The sequence below is a fragment of the Girardinichthys multiradiatus genome, chromosome 15 (genome assembly GCF_021462225.1).
Source record: "Girardinichthys multiradiatus isolate DD_20200921_A chromosome 15, DD_fGirMul_XY1, whole genome shotgun sequence".
In the NCBI taxonomy this organism is placed as follows: domain Eukaryota; kingdom Metazoa; phylum Chordata; class Actinopteri; order Cyprinodontiformes; family Goodeidae; genus Girardinichthys; species Girardinichthys multiradiatus.
In genome coordinates, this window is record NC_061808.1 from 20,248,893 (window position 1) to 20,273,645 (window position 24,753).

The following is a 24,753-nucleotide window of genomic DNA, read 5'->3' on the forward strand; positions in this document are numbered from 1 at the left end:
CGACACACCCAATCTCATAATCCTCCGTTCTATGAAACATTAATTGTTTGCTATGATTTTCTTCTTCCTTTTTACGCTTCTTTTCTCTTTTCTCTCTCCTTTTAGCTACTTTTAACCAATAATCTACACCTTCATAACCTTCTTTTTCCATTTTTCTGGAATCACATTTTTGTACTTTAAATTATTGCATCCTGTAGATTAACAGATTTTTGAGAGTTTAATCGACCATCATAATTATATGTGGTTATCCATTTCTCTAAATATTTTAATTTTAATATTTTAATTTGATCCCGTGCTTCTATAAATTTCCAATCTTTTCATTGTAATTAATTTTTTTGTTTATTTTTACTCGCCCCTTTTCCCCTTTTCCCATTTTTTTATTTTTATTTTTATTTGGTCCAGCATATAAATACCTAGGGTATTCTAAATGCTGGATTATTTTGCTCAGTAGGGTGACAGAAAAATCTCCTTTTGTGGTAATTCTCACTTCAACTCTTTCGAGTGGAGAATTCTTGCCTTTGCATCCACAAAAGTTAGTCACTTACAATCCTACTGCTTTGGTATGAAGTAAAACCTAGTGGTTTAAATCCTCCATTCATTTCTCACATGCACACATTTATTAAACGTGAAATTTTCTTAGAATTTTTGCTTAAATACCTAAACGCGGACTCCGCCGTCCTTTAAACACGGAATTTTTAGTATTACTTTTTCAGGACTCCGCCGTCCTACTTTTACCTTTTAGGGCCTAGGATTCACAGGGTCTTATTTCACGCAATGACCCCCAGTCATTCGTCACACTTTTTTAATCCAAATTCAACTCACCACTTTGTCTTCCCCTCTCACTCGGAGTTCCGTCAGCCGTCAGACCCCAGCAGGCGGGCCGAGATCCAGTCCCGGAAAGGGTGTGTGAGTCTGATGAAGACTGCCGTGCGCACAGTCTTTACTGGAATCTACCAACCCGCTGGAATCCTCAGGCGTAATTGGAATCCGGCTTGAAGGACCAAAAAATGTCAGGTTCAAACAACCTAAAATACTTATAACATCACAAAAAGAAGAGAAAGACAAAGAATTAGTTTCTCGCTGCGAGGAGAACGGGAGATGTGCTTTCGGTTACAAATCTCCTACCACTCTGAAAACCATCTGTCCACACCTCTCTTTTTATTATCTTTGGGGGTTCCCTAGTTACAATAAACGTTGCTGCTCTGAAGGGTGGGATAAACAGCTGCAACGTAACCAGGTTATATAAATCATTTTCTTGTAACAGCACACTTCCACAGTCTTCCCCATCTTAAGATCAGTGTGTCCTTTGTTCAGCACAATCAGCCACCATCTTTATGACATCCTCAACTGTGACTGCTTCCTTCCCAGCTCCACCTTTGATCCTTGCCTGCAAACAAACTCATCACATCCTTACTCACACATACAGGGGTTGGACAATGAAACACCTGTCATTTTAGTGTGGGAGGTTTCATGGCTAAATCGGACCAGCCTGGTAGCCAGTCTTCATTGATTGCACATTGCACCAGTAAGAGCAGAGTGTGAAGGTTCAATTAGCAGGGTAAGAGCACAGTTTTGCTCAAAATATTGAAATGCACACAACTTTATGGGTGACATACCAGAGTTCAAAAGAGGACAAATTGTTGGTGCACGTCTTGCTACGTCTTGCTGGCGCATCTGTGACCAAGACAGCAAGTCTTTGTGATGTATCAAGAGCCACGGTATCCAAGGTTATGTCAGCATACCACCAAGAAGGACGAACCACATCTAACAGGATTAACTGTGGATGCAAGAGGAAGCTGTCTGAAAGGGATGTTCGGGTGCTAACCCGGATTGTATCCAAAAAACATAAAACCACGGCTGCTCAAATCACGGCAGAATTAAATGTGCACCTCAATTCTCGTGTTTCCACCAGAACTGTCCGTCGGGAGCTCCACAGGGTCAATATACACTGCCGGGCTGCTATAGCCAAACCTTTGGTCACTCATGCCAATGCCAAACGTCGGTTTCAATGGTGCAAGGAGCGCAAGTCTTGGGCTGTGGACATTGTGAAACATGTATTGTTCTCTGATGAGTCCACCTTTACTGTTTTCCCCACATCCCGGAGAGTTACGGTGTGAAGAAGCCCCAAAGAAGCGTACCACCCAGACTATTGCATGCCCAGAGTGAAGCATGGGGCTGGATCAGTGATGGTTTGGGCTGCCATATCATGGCATTCCCTTGGCCCAATACTTGTGCTAGATGGACGCGTCACTGCCAAGGACTACCGAACCATTCTTGAGGACCATGTGCATCCAATGGTTCAAACATTGTATCCTGAAGGCGGTGCCGTGTATCAGGATGACAATGCACCAATACACACAGCAAGACTGGTGAAAGATTGGTTTGATGAGCATGAAAGTGAAGTTGAACATCTCACATGGCCTGCACAGTCACCAGATCTAAATATTATTGAGCCACTTTGGGGTGTTTTGGACGAGCGAGTCAGGAAACGTTTTCCTCCACCAGTATCACGTAGTGACCTGGCCACTATCCTGCAAGAAGAATGGCTTAAAATCCCTCTGACCACTGTGCAGGACTTGTATATGTCATTCCCAAGACGAATTGACGCTGTATTGGCCACAAAAGGAGGCCCTACACCATACTAATAAATTATTGTGGTCTAAAACCAGATGTTTCTGTTTCATTGTCCAACCCCTGTACAGCATGAAAGGTTATAAAGATCAAATAGTAAAGTTAAAGAAAAGGAAAAATATAAGATGAAAGGAAAAATATAAAAATAAAGATATAAAGATAAAGATAAAACTATATACAATTATTCCAACAATTTCTATTCAAGCAAGAAGTTTGTTTCTGATAGGAAATCAGACAGACACCACTTTGTTTTTATCCTCTTGCTCTCGGTGGAAGACACACGCGTTTTCTCTCCCTCTCTCCCTGCTGATTCCTGCTTCTGCTTTTGTCTGTATTTTTCTCAGAGCCTCACTTTGCATATCCTCCAAACTTGTAAATTATGGATTTGGACAGCTGGACTCTCAAGGTAATTAATAGATTAATTTTTTTTCAACGGGAAGACAGGGTAAAGGAGACCCTCTTGTCCAGACAGGACGTTCTTCTCTGGATACACAATGGATTCTTGGCAGCAGTGGAAGATTGTGTGCCTGACTATGATGTCGATCGCGGACATAGAAAATGTGTACATATTTGGACATTTGATAACAGGATTTCTGCTTTTTGGAGTTGGTGGTTACCTGGCTTATTGAGTGATTTGCAAAACGTGGGCAGCTGCTCAAAGCTTTCCAAAGCTGCCTGCGATGTTGGATGGAGTCTGTAGAGCGATCAACACTCAGACTGAAATGTTAAGAGAGCAGAATCGCAAGCTGGAAACAATTCTTGAACAGAATCGCAGCCTGGCAGTGGTTGGACTCAGAGGTTAAAGGATATAATTTTGGAGAAGTTGTACGCTCGAGATCTGCGGAAAGTACCAGAAATTTAGCTATTTGGATTCACAATTGAGACATACCAGTAAATCTCTTAAGGTAGTTGGAAATTCACAACTGCCTGAACCAACATTTATTGTTTTCTAAATCTTGCTCCCCAACGTGGCCTTGGCAACTTCTGCTAACTGGCTAAATGTCTCCTGGATGTTATATAAACACGACACTCTTCCTCAGCACTCCCCTACCAGCTGTGTGCTGATAGGACTATGCGGCCGATTGATAAAACTTCCACCTCTCTTCTCAAGGACAATGGCGCTTCTATCAGTGTTGACAGTCTAATTCTTGCAAACACACTCAGACTTACATTCGCACCCTTAAGCTTCCACCGTAGCCTTGCTAAATCTTTACTTATGTGTGTGTTGCTTACCCCTGCTGAGGTTTTTTGTACTATTTCAGACTCTATTCTGCTAAGAATAAACAAAACAAATGTGTGATTGCATTGCTTTTCATAGATTTTCAGATTTCTCAGGATTACCAGCAAAAGCCAAATATTATTAGTATTTGAAAATTTAAATGCAGCTGTTTTTACACCAATGACCAGAGATTTTTAGATTTCTTAGGATTGTATTACAACAATTTCATACCAGTGAAAGCCAAACATTATTAGTTTTTAAAACGTTTGGACCTACCAGTGACTCAGCTTCTCTACTTAGACTTCAGTGACGGTTACTATTTGAATAATGGGACCACAGCTGCCTCATACCAGCGACCTCAAAGATTAATATAAAAATTTTTCTTCAAGCACAGGAGGAATTCCTTACCACAGAGGACTTAATGAGCTAATTACCTCTATTAGAAAGATTGGTTTAGAACCAGCTCTTACTAGTAAACCCCCAAGGATTATTAATGTCATTTGATTTGTTTTTCTGTGTTTGATTTTCTGCATCATTGTAATGTTTTTCCTCGTGTACAGCACTTTGAGTGCCTTGTTGCTGAAAAGCGCTATATAAATAAACTTGACTTAAAAACATGATACACTAATTTAAAAGGAGTACTAATTTTGAAAAAAACATTTTTTAACTTACCGTTTATGTCAAAATGGACTGCTGGAAATTAATTGTACCCTTATAAAAAAAAATTGTTATAAGCAGGTATGCCATCAAATGTTTCTTGTAATTGCTTCTTACATGTGTCCACTGTGGGCTGCACGGTGGTGCAGTTGATAGCACTGTTGCAGCAAGAAGGTCCTGGGTTTGATTCCCGGCCGGGTGTCTTTCTGCATGGTGTTTGCATGTTCTCCCCGTGCATGCGTGGGTTCTCACCGGGTACTCCGGCTTCCTCCCACAGTCCAAAGACATGCCTGTTAGGTTAATTGGTCACTCTAAATTGCCCTTAGGTGTATAAATGAGTGTGCGCATGGTTGTTTGTGTGTTGCTCTGCGATGGACTGGCGACCTGTAAATCTTGCCCATAGACTACTGGTGATAGGCACCATCTCCCCTGTGAACCACTATGGAATAAGCGGTAGAAAATGACTCACTGAAGTGTCCACTGTTTTTTGGACTATTTATCTTTAATTATACAGTACAGACCAAATGTTTGGACACACCTTCTCATTCAAAGAGTTTTCTTTATTTTCATGACTATAAATATTGTTGCTTCACACTGAAGGCATCAAAACTATGAATTAACACATGTGGAATTATATACTGAACAGAAAAGTGTGAAACAACTGAAAATATGTCTTATATTCTAGGTTCTTCAAAGTAGTCACCTTTTGCTTTGATTACTGCTCCGCACACTTTTGGCATTCTGTTGATGAGCTTCAACAGGTAGTCACCTGAAATGGTTTTCCAACAGTCTTGAAGGAGTTCCCAGAGATGCTTAGCACTTGTTGGCCCTTTTGCCTTCACTCTGCGGTCCAGCTCACCCCAGACCATCTCAATTGGGTTCAGGTCCGGTGACTGTGGAGGCCAGGTCATCTGGCGCAGCACCCCATCACTCTCCTTCTTGGTCAAATAGCCCTTACACAGCCTGGAGGTGTGTTTGGGGTCATTGTCCTGTTGAAAAATAAATGATGGTCCAACTAAACGCAAACCGGATGGAATAGCATGCCACTGCAAGATGCTGTGGTAGCCATGCTGGTTCAGTATGCCTTCAATTTTGAATAAATCCCCAACAGTGTCACCAGCAAAGCACTACCACACCATCACACCTCCTCCTCCATGCTTCATGGTGGGAACCAGGCATGTAGAGTCCATCCGTTCACCTCTTCTGCGCCGCACAAAGACACGGTGGTTGGAACCCAAGATCTCAAACTTGGACTCATCAGACCAAAGCACAGATTTCCACTGGTCTAATTTCCATTCCTTGTGTTCTTTAGTCCAAACAAGTCTCTTCTGCTTGTTGCTTGTCCTCAGCAGTGGTTTCCTAGCAGCTATTTTACCATGAAGGCCTGATTCACACAGTCTCCTCTTAACAGTTGTTCTAGAGATGTGTCTGCTGCTAGAACTCTGTGTGGCATTGACCTGTTCTCTAATCTGAGCTGCTGTTAACCTGCGATTTCTGAGGCTGGTGACTCGGATGAACTTATCGTCTGCAGCAGAGGTGACTCTTGGTCTTCCTTTCCTGGGGCGGTCCTCATGTGAGCCAGTTTCTTTGTAGCACTTGATGGTTTTTGCAACTGCACTTGGGGACACTTTCAAAGTTTTCCCAATTGTTCGGACTGACTGACCTTCATTTCTTAAAGTAATGATGGCCACTCGTTTTTCTTTACTTAGTTACTTTATTCTTGCCATAATACAAATTCTAAAAGTCTATTCAGTAGGACTATCAGCTGTGTTCTGTATCCACCTCCTGCACAACACAACTGATGGTCCCAACCCCATTTATAAGGCTTGAAATCCCACTTATTAAACCTGACAGGGCACACCTGTGAAGTGAAAACCATTTCATGTGACTACCTCTTGAAGCTCATCAACAGAATGCCAAGAGTGTGCAGAGCAGTAATCAAAGCAAAAGGTGGCTACTTCGAAGAACCTAGAATATAAGACATATTTTCAGTTGTTTCACACTTTTTTGTTCAGTATATAATTCCACATGTGTTAATTCATAGTTTTGATGCCTTCAGTGTGAAGCTACAATATTCATAGCCATAGGTGATAGGCTCTGGAGACTGCATTTCGGCCATTTCTAATGGAAAATATAGTCATTTATGTCCTCCTTCACAATCAACTGAAAATGTTTTATATCCTGTACTTGCAGACCAAGAGTGGGACAAACAAGAAGACAAGAAACAGATAATTAGGAATATTGTAATTTTATTTACCTTGAAAATTTGTAGGCTAATGAATAATGCCTTCTGGGTGTTGTTAGTGATGGCTCTAAAGAAAGGTCTTTTTTTTTTATTAACCTTATTTTTACATCATATTTTTATGTACTGAACAGATGCACTGAAATTATTCTGTATTGTTACTAGTTTCCAGTAAATTCAGCTTTTTTAATCAAAACACAAACAATAAGCAGTGGATGCAGAGTTCATTTCACATTTTTTGTTTTCAACTAAAATACTTCAACTTCCAAATGAGGTAAAAATAAAAAACTTTTTAATTTGCTGTTTTACTTTTATTTTCATTTAAAGAAGCATCTGAATTATTTTCTGCCTTCTTTTTTAAAGTAGATAACCCTTTTTTGTTTACCAAACTAAAAAGCATTCATGCAGTTCACCACCCTCAAACCCTGGGCAGACTTAAAATGCAAATATAGTTTTTAGCAAAAGAAACATTCTTTTCCACTGATTCCAAACGTACAAGGTTTTCAAGCTTTAGATTCATTTTTGAAAAAAAAAAAAAAACAGCTGCTGTAAACTGAATAATTTTTAAATACAAAGAAATTAATTTTGACTTGTTCATGAAGTTAAATAAAGCAGAGGGCCACATCAGTCAGGATTAATGATCAGCTGCAGCTTCTTCAATGTGAATCCCTGTAGTAGGATTGTTTTATTAAAGTCTAATTACTGTATTAACTTTATTAGCAATGGGCTTGCTGGGTGAAGTTAGTGTTGATCGTGATGGTCAACACCAGGGACACCTGGTTGGAAAAAAATGGTGCTCTGACTCATTGAGTGGCATCTCTTGGAAGAACTCCTCGGTGTCTCTGGCTGCAAACGTGTTGCCGAGCATGATCCGAAATGCTCTTTGTTCGTGAAAATGACCTTCATTCTTTGATCTGCGGTGAAGAGAAAATCAAAAGGAAACAAAATGGAAATATTAGAATGCAATCTGAGATATGCAAGATATAAACGGTTAATTAAAACAAACAGTCCAGGGATAGTTATACGTTTAGTTGCACCTTACCTCTGTGACAACACCTGCAGCGATGGTGGAGCCAACATATCTCAGCATGAAGCGCCCCAGTTCTTTGTAGTCCTTGTATAGCTCTAATGACACCGGCCTCTGGGTCTGAATCTCCACAATGGCGTTCATACCCTTACTCAAACACCTGAACAAGAAACATAAGCACGAGGTAAACAAAACAAAGCCACGCTCATGAAATAATTAGGACACCCCTCTAGAGTCAGTTGGTGTCTTTTTCTATTTGGAAATGTGGGTATTTAACATCAGTTTTAACAATACTGAAAAATTAACCAGATAACCAAAACAAGACATTTTTCCTACAAATGTAACAACTTAGTGCAGCCCCACATTTATTACCACTTAAAATGGCTAAAAATCAAAAGCAGACGTATCACAGCACAGGCACATGATGAAAACATTGTTACTCAGCATTTTTAAGGACGTTTGCCCTGTTTCAATATCAGACATTTAGTTTAGTTTGCTCCTGACTAGAGAATCATGGTAAGAACAAAAGAGCTGTTTGAGGACTTCAGAAAGACAACAGCAGCAGTTTATGAGTCTCGTAATGGAGTTAAAGAGAACTTAATATAAGCCGAAATGGGACATGGTATGGGACGTTCAAAACATCCAGAACCTTGCAAACATGCAAGGTTCTGGATGTCTAAGCAGGTCCACCCTGAAAGCACAGCAAAGTGCTAGAATAAGTCTTCAAAAGCCTTAAAATGTCATCATGGGACCTACAGCAGGCTATTGCTGCTGCTCATATAAAAGTATGAAGAAATGGAAAGTCCTGGAGAGTCAGTTAAAATACACTTTTTTGTTAAAATCTTTTGTTAAATGAGTGAAACCAGATAAAATGTTGATGTTTCCCTCAAATGAGACCATGTTCTTTATCAGATACATAAAAAAATGATTAGACATCAACATGTGAACATTTGTTTGAAGGAACTGAATATTTAATAAAAAACAATTTTTATGTACATCCAGTTTAATGTTTTATACAAATATCTGATATTTACTCCAGAATTTGAAATACATATCAAACATAATTTAAGAACTAAAAGACAATTAGCTGACCAATTTTTCTACCAACACTAATTTACCTTAACACACACTAACACACACTGCTGCATTGTGGTTTTAAATGAGGAAAAACACCATCAGAGTAATTCTGAGCAACAGAGGGTTACATTTATAAACGTAAATGAAATGCAGTGACACTCACTTTGGCTTCCTCTTGAGGATTTCACCACTACTCTTGTGTAGAACGCTGATTAGCTTCGTAATGGTGGCCGGCTCGCTCACTGTCTGGTAATGCAACAGCATCTGCGCAACAAAACACACACAAACATGATCGTTTTTAGGAAGCTCACGCAAACTCGGGTCAGAAACAGCTTGAACATGATGGAGAACTGTGTTTTACTTTACTTGTTGTATCAAACAAAACAAAAGCTCAGACGCCTGGTGGAAAACTTCACATTTCTAAAGATAAAGAGACCACAGCGTAATTAAATGTTCAATTTAATTTCGTAATTGTCAAGGATTTTTCAGGTGCAGTTGTTTTGTTGTTTTTTTAATGGGAGAGAATCAGAGAAAGACACAGGGCAAAGTGCAAGATTACCGCACTTTGTGTCATATCATAATTACAGGCTTTACAAAACTCAAATTTCCAGTTTCCTCGATCCATTTGTTGAGAGCATTTACAGCATGACAGCTAAGCCTCTCAAATTTGTCATTTTTTTTTTTCTTTGTTCTTTTATTATAATTTTATATTTTATATTAATTAACAAAACATACATCCATGTAGTTTCATGTTGGATTTTATTCATTGTTTTGTTATTCAATTTCATATTGATTTACTTTTAGACGATGGAGCAGGTGAAGATAGGAAATAAAAACATTTTTTTCAATCCTTATTTAGGCCTAAATGTTTTTCCAGGACAAATCCTAAACCTTCTACAACAATACAAATAAATTAGAATGTCTTAAAAAAGTTTATTTCAGTAATTGTTTTTAAAAAGTGAATTTTATATAATATAGACTTACATTACACACAGGATGTCAGTTTTTAGGTGTTTATTTCTGTTAACTTCGGTGATTATGGCTTATAGCTCATGATAACCTTTAATATTTGGAGTATAAACTTAAGAAAAAACTAAAGGATTTTAAGCTTATAAATCATCTTTTAAAACAAACGTATATCCATGTACTGTACTGTACTGGTTGGGGCTCTTTTTGCATGAATTACTGCATCAATGCGGAGTGTCATGGAAGCAATCAGTCTGTAGCATTGCTGAGGTGTAATGGAAGCCCAGGTTGGTTTAACAGCAGCCTTCAGTTTGTCTGCATTGTTGAGCAACAATGCATAGATTCTCTATGAGGTTCAGACAGGTAAGACATGTGATTTTGCTGGCCAATCAAGCACAGTGGTCATTAAAGCAGGTATTTGTACTTTTGACAGTGTGAGCAGGTGCCAAGTCCTGCTGGGGAATGAAATCATCATCTCCATAAAGCTTGTCAACATAGATTATGTGCCTCGCCACTCTTTCTCCAGACTCTATAACTGATTTCCAAATGAATGCTTAATTTTATTTAATTTTAAAAGAGGACTTTGGACCAGCATTAGTCTCGACAATTTATTTCTTATCCCGGATAAGACAGTTCTCATGTTTTCTCTAGTTCAGGAGAGACTGTTAAAGCTCAGGTCCTGGAGACGTCGGTGGGCTGTGGCTCTTGAAGCTCCACATCTAGCCTCACGCCACAATATCTGAATGTCCCCCAAACACTTCAATTAGTTTTCCTTCGCAATATTTTCATGGTTTAAGTTTCTGCAGTTGTGCATCTCTTTTTACTCCCAGTAAACTTCTCATTAAAATGCTTGGACGAAGCACTCTGAACAGCCATCTTCTTTAGCAATGACCTTTAGCAATGACCTTTAGAGGCTCATTTTCTTTGTGGTTGGAGTCTGTCTAAGTGTCTGCTGAACAACTGCAGTCTTCCTCATTACTGCACAGACCACAACATAACCTTACTGTACTAAAAACCCTCATTTTTATTGGTGTAGTCTAACATTCACATTTTCAGAGAAACTACCTTTTAGGTTTTCATGAGGTGCAAGTCATATTAATTTCTTTGCATTATGAATCGCTACAAGAGTTTAACTTTTTGAATTGATTCACTGAAATAGGTAAACATCATAAAAAACAGTTTGAGAGCTTAAACGTTAGATTTTTCTTTGTAAATGATCAACCTGAAAGAAATGCCTGTTAACTCCAGCACACTCAGTGTTACCAGACTAAGAACAAGTTGCGATTGTTTGGGGGCACTTACTGGAAAGCCTTGTGTGATGGGAACCTCAATATTGAAGAGCAAAATTCTGGCTCTGAATCGAGTACAGACTCGAATCGGATCTTTGAGATCACAGAACACACAGCCAACACTGGAAGGAAGCAGAATTACAGGCAGACAGAATGCATAACATCACATAATGAAATCATTGTTTCTTGCTTAAGATCTTTACTTAATCTTGATGATGTCCATTCCAGTGACTGTGAGGCTGACATGGTCTCCTGCTACAGCCCAGTCCAGAGCCTCATCGTGAAGAGTGATTCCTGCAGCACATGGCGCAGAGCGCAAGTCAGTCAGTGGCCAGAGGGTGGCAGTGTTTATTATCAGAAGCACAGTCACACAAAGTGAGATAGACAAAACTAAAGCTCAATAAGTTGTGAATTTTATTGCATTTTGCTGCAAAGAAATGTAATTCTAACAAAAAATAAAGTTCAGGGAAAAAACATTAACCGATGCAGATCCTGAGGGGAAAAGTTTGGGCTTTCATGATGAACTCTATGAATAGTGCTTACCTTTAACTGTACAGGTTTCATTGGGAGGCATAGCCAGTATTTTCTCTCCTGTCTGAACGTAACCAGACTCAATCTTTCCAGTAACACAGAAGCCTGAGCCCTGATCTGGAAATTGATTCACATATTTAAGGACATTTAGATAATAAAAAAAAAAACATCAAAATAAAGAGAGCAATTTACAAAATTTTCTCCATGCAGAGGTGATTTTTTACCTTTGAACACATCTGAGACGCACAGTCTGAAAGGTTTGTCTGTTGACCGCTGAGGGGCTTTGAACGCATCTTGAGGGCAAAGCCATAGACGACAGAAGAAGAGGAAGTAAAAACCATGATAAGTAAAAGATTCAGAAATATTACGAGAAGTCTGATCATGTATGGCACTGAATCATTTTCTCTAGTACTGGACAGAATTTGGGTGGTCAGCACTTAACAGTCACAACTAGGTAAAACACACATGCAAAACCAGAAAGAAAACAGATTTAAGGAATGTGTCACTCAATTTACTATAAATGTGCTGGCAAAACTGTGTTTAAGAAAACAGTCTAATAAAATGAAACTAGATGAAAGAAAATAAAATACAAGATAAATAATAAAATTATAAAACTGAATTAAAGCGGCAAGCAGCATTGAAGGCCGTCGCACCTCAGCGCAACTCTTTCTGTGCAGCGACAGTGGGAGGCTGACATCGCCGGCTGAATGCCACCAACAAGGCCGCTGTTCAATTCCAAATGTCGCCACTAAGGGGTACTGTGAGCGACATGTCACATGATCTTCGGTCATGCAGAGTCGTGGTCTGGCGAGAAGCATTTAAAATTTGGGGGAAATCCGACCTTCCAGATGGAAGCTACACTCATTTCTTTCTTAGTAGGTGGGGCTAAAGTGATGTCATCAATTGACTGTGTCAACATGTCCATCATTAACTCATGATCATGTATACTACATTTCAAGTGGATCCGATGATGTATGAGGGAGAAATAGCCCTTGAAGTGTCCTAGGGGGCGCTGTTGATCCAAATTTCAATGTAATCCATTGGGGGCTGACAAAGATCAACCATATTCAGTTTGGAGTGAATCAGACCATGCATGTGTAATTTAGAGGCAAACGTATGGCAGTGGCGTGACATCAGAGTTCGCCACGCACCCTCCAGCTAAAGCCGTCAGTACTGGTGACTGTCTTAGACCATCATGTTATCTGTTACTTGGGACATTTTCACATTGATTAGGTGAAGAACATCAAAAATTGACTCTGTAAGGGAAAACATAACACTTCCTGTTCTGAGGGGGCGGGGCTTTGATGATGTCAGCATCTGATCAGTGAATATTGTTCAGGGCCAGAGGCAGATCAATCTCAGAAGGTTTCAGGTCTCTGTGACTTTCCTTGTAGGAGCTATATCAATTTCCTCTTTTATGGCGAGAAGTCATATTTTGAGGCGTGGCCACGCCCACACGCTTTCATGTATCAAAAAGCTTTTGATAACTTTTGATCCCCAAATGCCTTAAGAGTAAACTGAGTGATTTTCAAGTCTCTAAGTCAAAAGCTGTAGGAGGAGTTCGCTCAGATATGCGGGCTAGAAACGGCCAAAATGGCGTTAAAATGGCAACTTCAATCAAAATTGCCCAACTTCCTGTTGGGTTTGGATCACCGCGCCAAGAGACTTTTTTGTAGGTCCTGAGAAGTTACATATGTGTACCAAATTTCACAATCCTCGGTCAAAGCAGGGCTTGGGGCTAATTTTTTTTAATATTCTAGGGGCGCTGTGGACGAATTAGGCCACGCCCACCGAATATGTCATCAGATGTCTGTTGGGTACTGGACTAGGATCAATCACATTGAATTTGGTGCAGATCAGATGATGTATGTGGAAATGAAAGCCAAACGTATGGCCATGGCTTGACGTCCAACTTCGCCGCGCCACAACGGCCAGCCCTTTTATGAAAAATCACTGTGCTTCAAACGAAGTTAGACCCACTAGTTATCAGTCACCTGACACAGTTTCAAGTTGATTGAGTCTAGACAGGCAGATAGCGACCTTTCCCAATAAAAATAGTGACTTCCTGTTCTGAGGGGGCGTGGCTTTGATGATGTCAGCATATGACCCCATAGGATCGTCGGGAACCCGAAGGTCCTCCTTCATGCCAACTTTGGTGTGATTTGGCGTTTCTTTGGGAAGGTTATTGCATTTTTTCCACTTTGGGCGCGAACGCCATTTTCGTGCCCCGGCCACGCCCCCTAAACATGGCCGAAAACTCACGATTTTGATAACTTTTAATCCTCCATGCCTTAACTGCATATTGACCAAATATGAAGCTGATAGCTCAAAATCCCTAGGAGGAGTTTGTTAAAGTTTGAAGTAAAAGTGAAAAACGGCCAAAAATTGGGCTTTGACCCAAAATGGCCGACTTCCTGTGCGTTTTAGGGCATACCCCCGAGATACTTTTTTTCTTGGCTTGAGGAGCTCTACATGTGTGCCAAATTTCAGATCACTACGACTTACGGTTCGGCCTATCTCACATTTGGGGGCGTTGCTAAGTGGTTTGGCCACACCCACTGACGACGACATTAAGGAACAAGAATTTCACGTGGGGGACAATTTTGGGTAAAATCGTGTGTGTTTTTGTGCATGGCAAAGTCCCCAAATTGCCCCGCAAAGACGCAACGGAAAAATAATAAGAAACCTTACAATTACAAAAGGTCCTTGCAGGCCTTCCTGCTCGGGCCTAATAAAATATTCTGGAAATATCAGCAAAAAATTTCTTTTTTAGCTCTTCTGAAATGTATTTTTGATTTGCACAAACCATTGCAACTCTACAGCTAATTGCTACTTTTCTTGTTTTTTTTATAGAAACAGATTCTCACTGCAATTTGTTTTTTTTAATCATTCAATAACAATAAGCCATGTTTAGGAAAACAAGCCCAACAACACGGCTTTAACACCTTCCTTAAGTTGTCCTGATGTAAGTGAAGCGACATTTACCTACTCAGCAATTTTTTGTTTCTCGTTTTGGAAAATGAGTCAAAGAAATGCTCTACAAGGTTAAGGACATTTTTTACAGGTTAAAACTAATGTTTAAACATCTGAGAAAACTTCTTCTTCTTCAAAAAAGTTGCCTTTGCATGCTGAGAGTTTCAGTCAGACTTGACTAGATATTTAACCTAAAAGGCTTCACAAAAGGAAACCAAACTCCAAGAAGCAGTGCATTTATTTTAGAAAAGGCAACCTGCTCCTAATCTATTTGCAATAAAAAAACTTTTACAATTTCAAAGATTGACAAGTCGAAGTTTTAAAAAAGGAGACATTCTTTGGCAGTAGAATGCTTCTCTGGGTAGCCTGCTATCTATTTTATTATTATTATTTTTTGGGGGCACTATTGGTCTTAATTTTTCAATTTGTTTTCTAAATAGACAGGAGAAATAGGGTGGGGAGAGAGGGGAGGACATGCAGTAAACATCAACAGGCAGGGGCTGGACCCGGGACAGCCTGCGTTGAGGACTAAGGCCTCTGTACATGGGTGGCGTGCGCCACCGCCGTGCCCCCCCAGGGCAGCCTGTGTAATGGAAATTCTCAAAATCTTGATGCAATCATTTGAATCTATAGGCTGGTTTCCCTTTACCGAGTTAAACTATATTCAAAACTATAAGTGTAAGTAGGGTGCAAACAACGTGCAGAAAAAAAATGTGTTTCTTGGGATGGATCTGATTACCAATCTGCTCCAGAAGGCTGGGTCCGGTGTACCAAGAAGTGAGCTCTGATACTGCACTTCTTTTAGTGAGATTTTCTCCTGACAGGCCGCTGGTGGGGATGAAGAAAACATCAGATTCCTGGGGAAACAGATACGTCTTGGATGAAGCAAAAACAGACTAGAAAATACTTTTTTTAGCATCATTTGAGTAGCAACAGTGATACAGATTGGGTCCAAACCCACCTTGAATCCTGCCTGCTTTAGAAAATGGCCGAGTTTTGAGCTAATTTCTTGGAAACGCTCCAGCTGCCAGTTTACCTAAATCATAAACACACACAAAGGAAAAGAAACGAACAAAGTTCCCCCGTCAGCAAGGCAGTAAAATCAAAATTTGTCAGCAACATGCCGGAGATTATAGGAAACAAAAACAACCCACAAATGCAGTTTCATAACGCTGCGTTTTCATTGGATGGAAACATTTCAGAATTAAAGTGTGGTTTATTTATCACACCTGAGTACAGTGCACTTATATATCTCAAACATATATGTAAACATAAATCATGAACAGCTTTACAGGAGTTTCTAACCTATCTTTCTATTACATGAACCTATTCAGACGTGGGTGCGTAGGTGAAGCTGACCTTACCTGGTCCATCTTGTTGACAGCTACAGCCAGCTGAGTGACACCCAGCGAACGCACAAGCAGGGCGTGCTCTCTGGTCTGACCCCCTGCTTCAAAGCCTGCCTCAAACTCTCCTCTGCTGGCATCTACCACAAGCACCGCAACATCAGCCTGGAGGAAAAGACAGAGAAGGCCGTGAGAAACATGGAGATTGAAAAAAAACATGCCTCCTTTTCCTTCCACTTCACAACTATGTGATATGAAGGTGGTCTATTAAATTAAACTCAAATACATTAAAGTGGTTGGTTGCAAAAAACGCAAACTATGCAAAACGTCAAGGGGAGTGAATGCTTTTGCGTGGCATCCAGTCCTGTAAACAGAAACGACATTAACATACAGATCTAAGGATTAACATAAAGGCAAAGAAAAAGAGTGAGGCGACAGCACAGGTGAGCAAAACTACGTGTTAAACTACAAGAAATATGGAAAGTGTAATATTTCAAAAGTGAGACCAACAGCAGTAATTCTGTCATACTCCATAGAGCGGGGGTGTCAAACTCAGTCTGAACGGGATTATTTTATTCAATAAATAAAAACAACTGTGTGGTGTTCAGTGGGGCTGACGTTTTTCATTTCTTGGCAACATGGAAAGTGCTGCAGGTTTCCCTGCTGCGACTAATCCATCACAGGCGCAGAATGTGCACATTCATGTCTTGAAGCAGTGAGTACCTGTTGCAGTGCATTATGGGATATGTGGTGTGACTGGTGTGAACGCTAAATAACCAAGCGATGGGTAATTAGTAAAATATATGAAATTATCTCATGGGTCTGCTGTAGGGTGATGTTCTGTGAAACTAAAGCACTGCAAAAAACTAACAGTAAAGCGTGGTCCAGCAGCAGACCTCTGGTATTTTCTTGTGTCGAATGTGCAGCATCTATCTGAGCATCAGCTAAAGTTTGCTCTAAACTGGGTCATGAAGCAGGACAATGATCCCAAATTTAGCAGCAAATCTATAACAGAATGGCTGAAAAAGAAATGAATTAAGGTAAGTACTCCCAGTCAAATTTTAGATCTCGACCCCAATAAAACACTGAATAGACCCTTATGAGAACCGTGTTCTCATGAGGTCAATTCAATGAACTGAGGCCCCAGTTCTGAGAGCTAGAACCCCTCCATAAGATTGTGAAAGACTGATAAGATCTTACAGAAGTTGATTAGTTCAATGTCATCGCTGCTTTTAGACGGATCTATAAGCTACTGAATCATGCAGTCTTATTTTCCTCAAACTCTCATAGTTGGGGTAGCGTATAAAAAAAATTTAATTTACCCGAGAATGTATAAACAAACACAGTAGATACAACAGACATAAATGTCTTCTTTGGCCCACAGACCATAAACGTGTCATCATGATTAAGGAGACTGTCTGAAACAGAAACCCCTTACTCACTACAGAAAGAGGCTGAACGTGAGGATAGTCATATAGCAAAAAGAGAAATAACACTAATTCTTTACAAAAAGAGACCCGAGAAGAGCACACCATTGCCTGCAAAGACACCTGGTGACACAGCAGCAAAAACCACAGAAATGATGCTGACGGGTGTGGCAACATGTCGGTGCAACAGAGCAGACGGGAGGGGCAGAAAAGATTTGAATCAAGAGTCTTGTAGAGATATGAAAGGGTTCATAAAAAAATCATCTTATCATAAACTCTTGGGTGAATACGTTTTGTTTGCAGCAGAAAATTAAACTGTTGAATAATCTAGTAAGGCACCTTAGCTTGTATCTTAAAATTGCATTCAAAACACAAATTCATTTCAAAGTCACATGCATATCATATTTGCTTATAATGCAAAATTAATTCAAAACAAATAAGAATGCTACTTGTTAATTCAGTTAAGAGTCTAATCTTTTTTATCAGTTTTTTTTTTTTTGTTTTGTCTGTTGTTCATCTATAGACCCAATCATTTTGTAAATGTAATAACACATCTGGCAAAGAATACAAATGAAAAAGGCTGCTTTCACTGTCACAAAAGGATTTTGAATGCTTTTCCCAATGCTCCGCTGTAACAGCACTCATTTAATGGCTTGATTAATGTGCAATGTGCTTAGAGTTCGGCAGGGTGTACCTGTGCAGCTCCTGTGATCATGTTGGGAATGAAGTCTTTGTGTCCTGGTGCGTCCATTAGAGTCACCACCTTAGAGTTTGTCTCAAACTTTGTCATGCCCACGTCCATTGTCACCCCTCTGGAGTAAAACACAGTTAAGAGTTGTTACAGCCATCTGTTCTATATATTTATTTGTGTGTAAATGTTTGTGTAAAGAGTGTTAAAGCTGTATAGACATATCAATCCTGCTATCAGAGTGCTGAGGAATCTAAAAGCCTTTCAATGCATATTTAAAACTAGGCGTGGCTCTCCAATATTGTGCATCTACTTCAGATGTTACTGATGAGTACGGATGCATTCCCACCCATGTCACTTTCTGTTTCTGCAAATATTTCGCTTCCGTTTTGCTCTCGTAATAATAACAGAGAGGCAAAGTGGGGACATGGAGTGCCTTGCAAAAATGTTCATGCCCCTTGAACTTCTTTAAATTTAGTCAAGTGACAAACACAAACTCCATGCTATTTTGTCTGGATTTTATGCAAAAAAACGTGGCTTTTAACCTTTTGTTTTAGAAGTAAAAAAAAACTGAAACGTGTGGCATGCGTTTGTATGCAAAGTAGGGTCAAAACTGCAGTCAGAACTTTGCAGAACCACCTTTTCCTGCAGATACAGGAGCAGGTCTCTCGGGGTGCACGTCTATAAATTATTTTTGACCATTTGTGTTTGCAAAAATGCTCTGGCTAAGTCGGAGTGGAATGACAGTTATGTGAGCATCGATTGTTAAGTCAGCCACAGGTTAACTTAACTGAATTAAGGTCTAGACTTTGACTGGGACATTTAACACATGAATATGTTTTTATCTACACCCATCCATTGCAGCTCTGCCTGTATATTTAAAGTTGTTGTTGTCCAGCTGAAAGAATATCTGTGCTCCATTCTCAAAGTCTTTTGGAACCACAGAAATATTTTTTTGCCATCACCTTCTTCTTTAGCTCCCTCCACAGATTCTCTATCAGATTCAAGTCAGAACTCTGCCTGGGTCAGTCCAAAATGTTCAAATTAGCTCCCATCTAAATCAACATGTTGATTAAAATTTTAAGATTGCTTTAAAACCTAAATCTATCAGGCATACGAATCATTGTGGCCTTAGCAGTATTTAGTGATAGTTTTCTGCCACACATGGAATTTTGCATTTAGGACAAAAAGTTAATTTTGGTCTCACCAGAGCACCTTCTTCCACTTGTTTGTGATGCCCACTCTATGGCTGGTGACAAATTTTAAATGGTACTTCCTTCAATAAGAGCTTCGTACTGCCTCCTCTTTCTGAGATTAAACCACACTCAGTTGGACTCTACTAGTTAGGCGAGTTCTGAAGGTAATTGAATTTTATTCAGAAGTGTGAGAGTAAAGGGGCCAGACTTTTTCAGATTTCATATGTAAAAAATTAAAAAAAACCCATGCTGATGTTTCCTTCTACTTCACAATTAAGCACTATGCATTGGTCCATCACACCAAATCCCATTTTAATACATTTAGTTTTGAGGGTGTGAGGAAACAGATGGCGGAAAGGTTCATGGGGTGTAAATACGTTTGCAAGGCACTGTATTTTCAACAGTAGCACAGTGCCCATCTCAAAACATTTCAACTCGCATTACAAGATATTTTTCTTGTAATAATCATCTTTGTTGTATCCATTCATGTACTCAATTCAATGAAGATGGTGACAATTTGCCAGCTGTGGCTCAAAGAGATGATAGCATGAATAAACTGAAATCTTTGTGCATTGAAACCTTTTTTTTTGCAGCTTTCACTCTGCTCTGTTTGCAGTTTCACCAATCACACAGAAGCTACCTGTCCCTCTCCTCGCCAGTTTCATCCAGAACCCAGGCGTAGGCAAAGGAGGCCTTTCCAGCCTTTTTCGACTCCTGTTCATACTTGTGCATGGTGCGCTTGTTGACGTTCCCCAGCAGATAAAGCAGGTGGCCCATCAGCGTACTCTTACCTGCATCTACATGACCTGCAGAGAAAGTGACAATAAAAGGAGTCAGGTAGTTCTGAAAGAAGGCTGTGGATCCTGAGTGGACATGGGGGGGGGTTGTTAAGAGAGACTCGAGATGAAGGGCGGGGACAGATAAAGAAAGAAGAAGGAATGTGCTGATAATGATGAGACAGGTAGAAGAGGGGAGAAGATAAAACATGGTGAAGAGAAACTGCAGATGGAGGAAGGAAACAGAAAGAGTTGTACAAGTGGAGAGAGGCAGACAGAAATGGGAACAAGGATGGAGGGTGACAGAGGGAGGGGGGCAGTGGTAACAAGAAAGGTTTCATTCTCTATGGGAAACTAGAATCATCTGCACTTCTGAAACTACCAAGTCACTTTTTCTGGTGTAACTGAGAATGAAAATATGATTGAGCAACTGTGCCGGTCTGAAGTTAACACATCTATGCATACCAAACATGGGCAAAACTAAACATGCAACACTAGTAATAAAGGCGCACCTAATCTTCCTTTACATTACTTTTCAGCTTCTGTTGCGAGGGAAGCAAACATGCCCAATCCCTGCATAAAAAGCCAACCATGTCTCCACAGGAGGACATTTTTGTAACTAATTTGTGCATACAGATTTTTTGCTGAAAGATCCTTAATATGCTTTAAGCAACTAAAAAGTTCAACTGCAGAAGCTTCAAATTCTTTTCCTAAACACATGTAGCCTTCATCCTACCTATAACCACTAAATTTAACAGAGGTTTGCCCCCTTGTCTCCTCTCCAGCTCTGCCTTGATGTTGATGGCCTGCCGTGCTTTTCCGGAGGAGCGTCCTGGTGTAACGACAGAGACCTCATCTCCGTTCGATCCTTTCGACAGGGTCTCAGGACGTTTGGAGGCAGCCTCAGAGACCGGAGTCGCATTGTTGTTTTCAGGGCTGTCGCCTCGCCGTGCCGGGCTGGCGACAACGCCATTTTCCCCTAAGCTGAGGAGAATATTTCAAGTTAAGTCAGTGTAGATAGTGATAAGATAATGAAAATTATGAGCTGAGTCACAAATATAAGAACAAGGCATGTCGAAAGGCATCTTTGTAAATTAGAATCTCATTAAAAAGTTCATGTATTTCAGTAATACAATTCAAAAAGTGAAACTCAGATAGGAGCATTAAACAAAGATTTTAGATGATTATGGCTAATGAAAACCTAAAAGTGTCTGCTGGACAGTTGCAATTTACATCCTCCATAAGGTAAACCACAAAAGGTCACTACTCAAGAGTTATAAGAGTGTTCATATAATGAAGGAAAGTTAAGTAGAAGGAAAACGTGTGGCAGAAAAAGATCCACAGGGATAACAGTAACCTTGACAGGATTGCAAAGCAAAGCCCGTTGAAGAGTTTCAAGAAGATTCACAAGGTGAGGACTGTTGATGAAGTCAGTGCACTAAGAACAACCACAGACACAAGTCACATTGCTTGGTAAATCCACCCCCGTACCAGAGACACTGTCAGAAGCATCTTACGTGGTCTAAGGGAATAGATTGTTGCTCAGGGCTTCTAAGTTCTGTTTTCAGATGATGGTACATTATGCATATCTTTTGGAAATCAAAGTCCCAGAATCTGGAGGAAGAGTGGAAAAGCCCGGAATTTACGTGGGGTTTGTTGTGAAGTTTCCACCGTCCGTAATGGTTTGGGTAGCCATGTCATCACCTGGTGTTGGTCCTCTGGGTTTTTCTTAAGTCCAAAGTCAGCTCTGCTTTCTACCATCTGGAGACAAGCTTTATAAAGATGCCGTTTTATTTCCCAGCAGGACTTGGCACCTGCAGAGTACACTGCTAAAGTAGCAATAGCTGGTTTATTGACCATGGCATTGCCGTGTTTGACTAGGCCAGCAAAATCACCTGACCTAAACCTAACAGAGAATCTACAAAGTATTGTCAAGAGGACGATGAGAGGCACCAGATCCAACAATGCAGGCAAACTAAAAGCCTCTATTAAACCAACCTAGGGTTCCATTACTTCCAGTACCTCTGCAGAGCCACAGATTGATCACCTCCAAGCCATGCAGCATTGATGCAGTAAATCATGCATTTATTTGTAATATTAAATATTTAAACTTTCTAAGATGCTTTATTTTGGATTTGCACAAGTTCTAACCCATAATAATGCTAAACACTTGAAATGAATTGCTCTTTGTGTGATGAATCAACATAATTTACAAGTTTTACTTTTTGAATAGAAAATAATACTGAAATAAATCAACTTTTTGATAATATTCTTTTTTACTGATAGACGCTTGCTTTGGAGGGAAGAGGTTCAATATACCTGGGAACATCAAAGCCCATAGTCTGCTTCTTCCCAGAGACGGTCATTCGGGCCACTTTGGGAACCACTTCAGAGTCCAGTTTATCGGGAGCAGCATCTCTGCTTTTGGCTGCAAGAGTAACGAGCAAACAAAAGCAACCATGACTTACCAGTAACAAAAAATACAATTTAACTGGGAGCAGACTTAGAAATGAGCTTCAACGCATGGCTCTCTGTGTTCAGTTTCTAAGCTTTAGTAAGCAGTTTGTAAACCTGTAAGTCAGTAGGGAAACATCACATTCACATATTGTGTGAATTCACAAAACTGCAAACTACATGTCATAACCTAGAAAATGTAGTCAGATATAAACTTCTGGGGTGGAGACTGATATAGTTGATAACCATTGTACTGGTCACAGATGCACATTGGTGTGTATGGTAGATATTTGAGAGAAGTGAGAGTGCAGGGTGCAACCTCCTGTGCTGTGAACCTCCCGTCTATCTGATTGGAAGCTCATATTGTGCAGTGTAGAGACTCGTTGAGGTCATTGCTTTGTCATCCCAGTCCTGAATGGCAACCGGTTCCACTCATATCAACAGGTTTCTGATTCATTCAAGCTGGGTTGCACAACCAAGCCTAATGCACACCGTGTGCATGTGTGTGTGTGACATCCTGGCTCAGAAAGGGTTAATTTCAGAAGTGGCCGTTGCCTCCCATCCATACGTAAATAGATCACTGTGACGCAGCATTTCACAGAATGAATCTCTTTGAAAAGGTGTCACCTCAGCAAGTGCAGAAACGGAGGTGAAAACACTTTTTTTTTTACTCACAACTGAATAAAAGACAAATCAAGTCAGTTAGTTTGTTTCTTCTTAAAAAAAATAAAAGCAAAAAAAGCAAAGAATATATTTCTTCTTTCATATGTTTCAGCAAAATGAACAACTAAATAAATCAAACTATTTTACTGCAACCTTTAACCAGACTTCATGTTTTTTCATGTTGCAAATTTAATTAAAACACATATACCATTACTTAAAGAAATACCCCAAGGGAAAAATGAGAAGATAGATGTGTGATTCAAACGAATATTAATGGACTTTCTCTAACCAAGCATTCTCTGAATGACTTGTCCTGAAATTAAGAAAAAGTCCCTCGCTCTCTGAAAGACTGATATGCAACTCTCTGCACTCTGATGAGGACTTTTTTCCTTTATAAAGTAAGAGCACTACAGTTTGTCATCTATTGCCACAAACAGATTCATATCAATATGTTAAAAAAATAACAGCAGATACTTATTATGTGCATAAGACGTTTAAGGAATATTCTTCACACGTAGGCTGTTAAATAAACCATTAGGATAATGGCTGTCATTAATATCAGGTTTCATCACTCCTCCAATGTGAAATATGACACAGAAATAAGTTCAGTGGGGAATTTCACTACTTCCTGCAGCTGGTTTTTTTTTTCCTTGTCCCTATAAAACTACAAATTCAGATGTTTCCATAACCTGTGATAAAAAGAACAGCAGCCAATCCACATGTACAGTTCTGTGAATAGGTATTTTACTTGTTTCAGATTAAATAAATGTTTTTATTGGAAGACGAAAACCTAATTAAACACAAAGTTTACTGAAGACTATAGCTGTATGTGTCCAGTCTGATATACTTTTAGAAACAAATCATAAAGTTATGCAAGTTTTAAAGCTCAAACAAGGCTGAGAAATAGTGTTTACCCCATTATAGAGTCCTTCTGTCTTAATGTTTAATGTCATGCTACAGCATCTCAATTAGATTTAAGCCTGGACTTTAACTAGGCCACTCCCAAACCTTCCAACTGTTAGAACCATATATACTTGTTGATGTGCTCTGGATCCTTTTACTGCTACATGCCCCAAGTGTGCTTGTGCTTAAGGTTGCATATTGATGACCAGGGACTGTTTTGCAGGATTGTCTGGTAGAGAGTGGAATTCAAAGTTCAATCAATCACAGCAGGTCCTGAAGCTGCAAAGCAGCTCCAGCCAATCAGGCTGCTGCCACGTTTGACTGTATGGCATTGTTTTCCTAAAATGCTGTAATAGTCTTATGCTAAATGTAACAGGAAGCACAGCTTCCAAAACGTTCCACGTTTGTATGGTCACATCACAAAATATTTTCCCAAAGTCTTTGGGGATCGCCAAGACATTTTTTGGTAACTGTGAGACAGAATTCATGTTTTTTGGTCAGCAGTGGTTTTTAACTTGGAACCTTCTCTAACAGCTTGTTTATGCCCAGACTCTCTTATTGTTGAATCATGAAATAAATTGAGGAAGTTGAGGCCTGCAGCTGGTTAAGATGTTTTGGGTTCTTCTGTGACCTCCAGGATGAGTCATTGATATGCTCTTGGAGTAATTCTGGCCACCCCTGGGAAGGT

General features: G+C 39.9%; 1 protein-coding gene across 1 annotated transcript in view; it reads right to left on the bottom strand.

The window, feature by feature from the left end:
- Nucleotides 1-6,739: 6,739 nt before the first annotated feature.
- hbs1l (HBS1-like translational GTPase) overlaps nt 6,740-24,753 on the bottom strand; it is a 38,561-nt gene continuing 20,547 nt past the window's right edge. Inside the window, exons 5-18 of the mRNA XM_047387938.1 lie at nt 22,365-22,473; nt 20,782-21,029; nt 19,910-20,075; nt 18,080-18,197; nt 15,977-16,123; nt 15,574-15,648; nt 15,352-15,469; nt 11,864-11,932; nt 11,652-11,756; nt 11,312-11,402; nt 11,122-11,230; nt 9,017-9,117; nt 7,792-7,936; nt 6,740-7,663 (exon numbers count right to left, since the gene is read on the bottom strand). Coding sequence (XP_047243894.1) covers nt 7,652-7,663; nt 7,792-7,936; nt 9,017-9,117; nt 11,122-11,230; nt 11,312-11,402; nt 11,652-11,756; nt 11,864-11,932; nt 15,352-15,469; nt 15,574-15,648; nt 15,977-16,123; nt 18,080-18,197; nt 19,910-20,075; nt 20,782-21,029; nt 22,365-22,473 — 1,613 coding nt within the window. The 3' untranslated portion in view covers nt 6,740-7,651. The remainder of the gene's footprint in view (nt 7,664-7,791; nt 7,937-9,016; nt 9,118-11,121; nt 11,231-11,311; nt 11,403-11,651; nt 11,757-11,863; nt 11,933-15,351; nt 15,470-15,573; nt 15,649-15,976; nt 16,124-18,079; nt 18,198-19,909; nt 20,076-20,781; nt 21,030-22,364; nt 22,474-24,753) is intronic.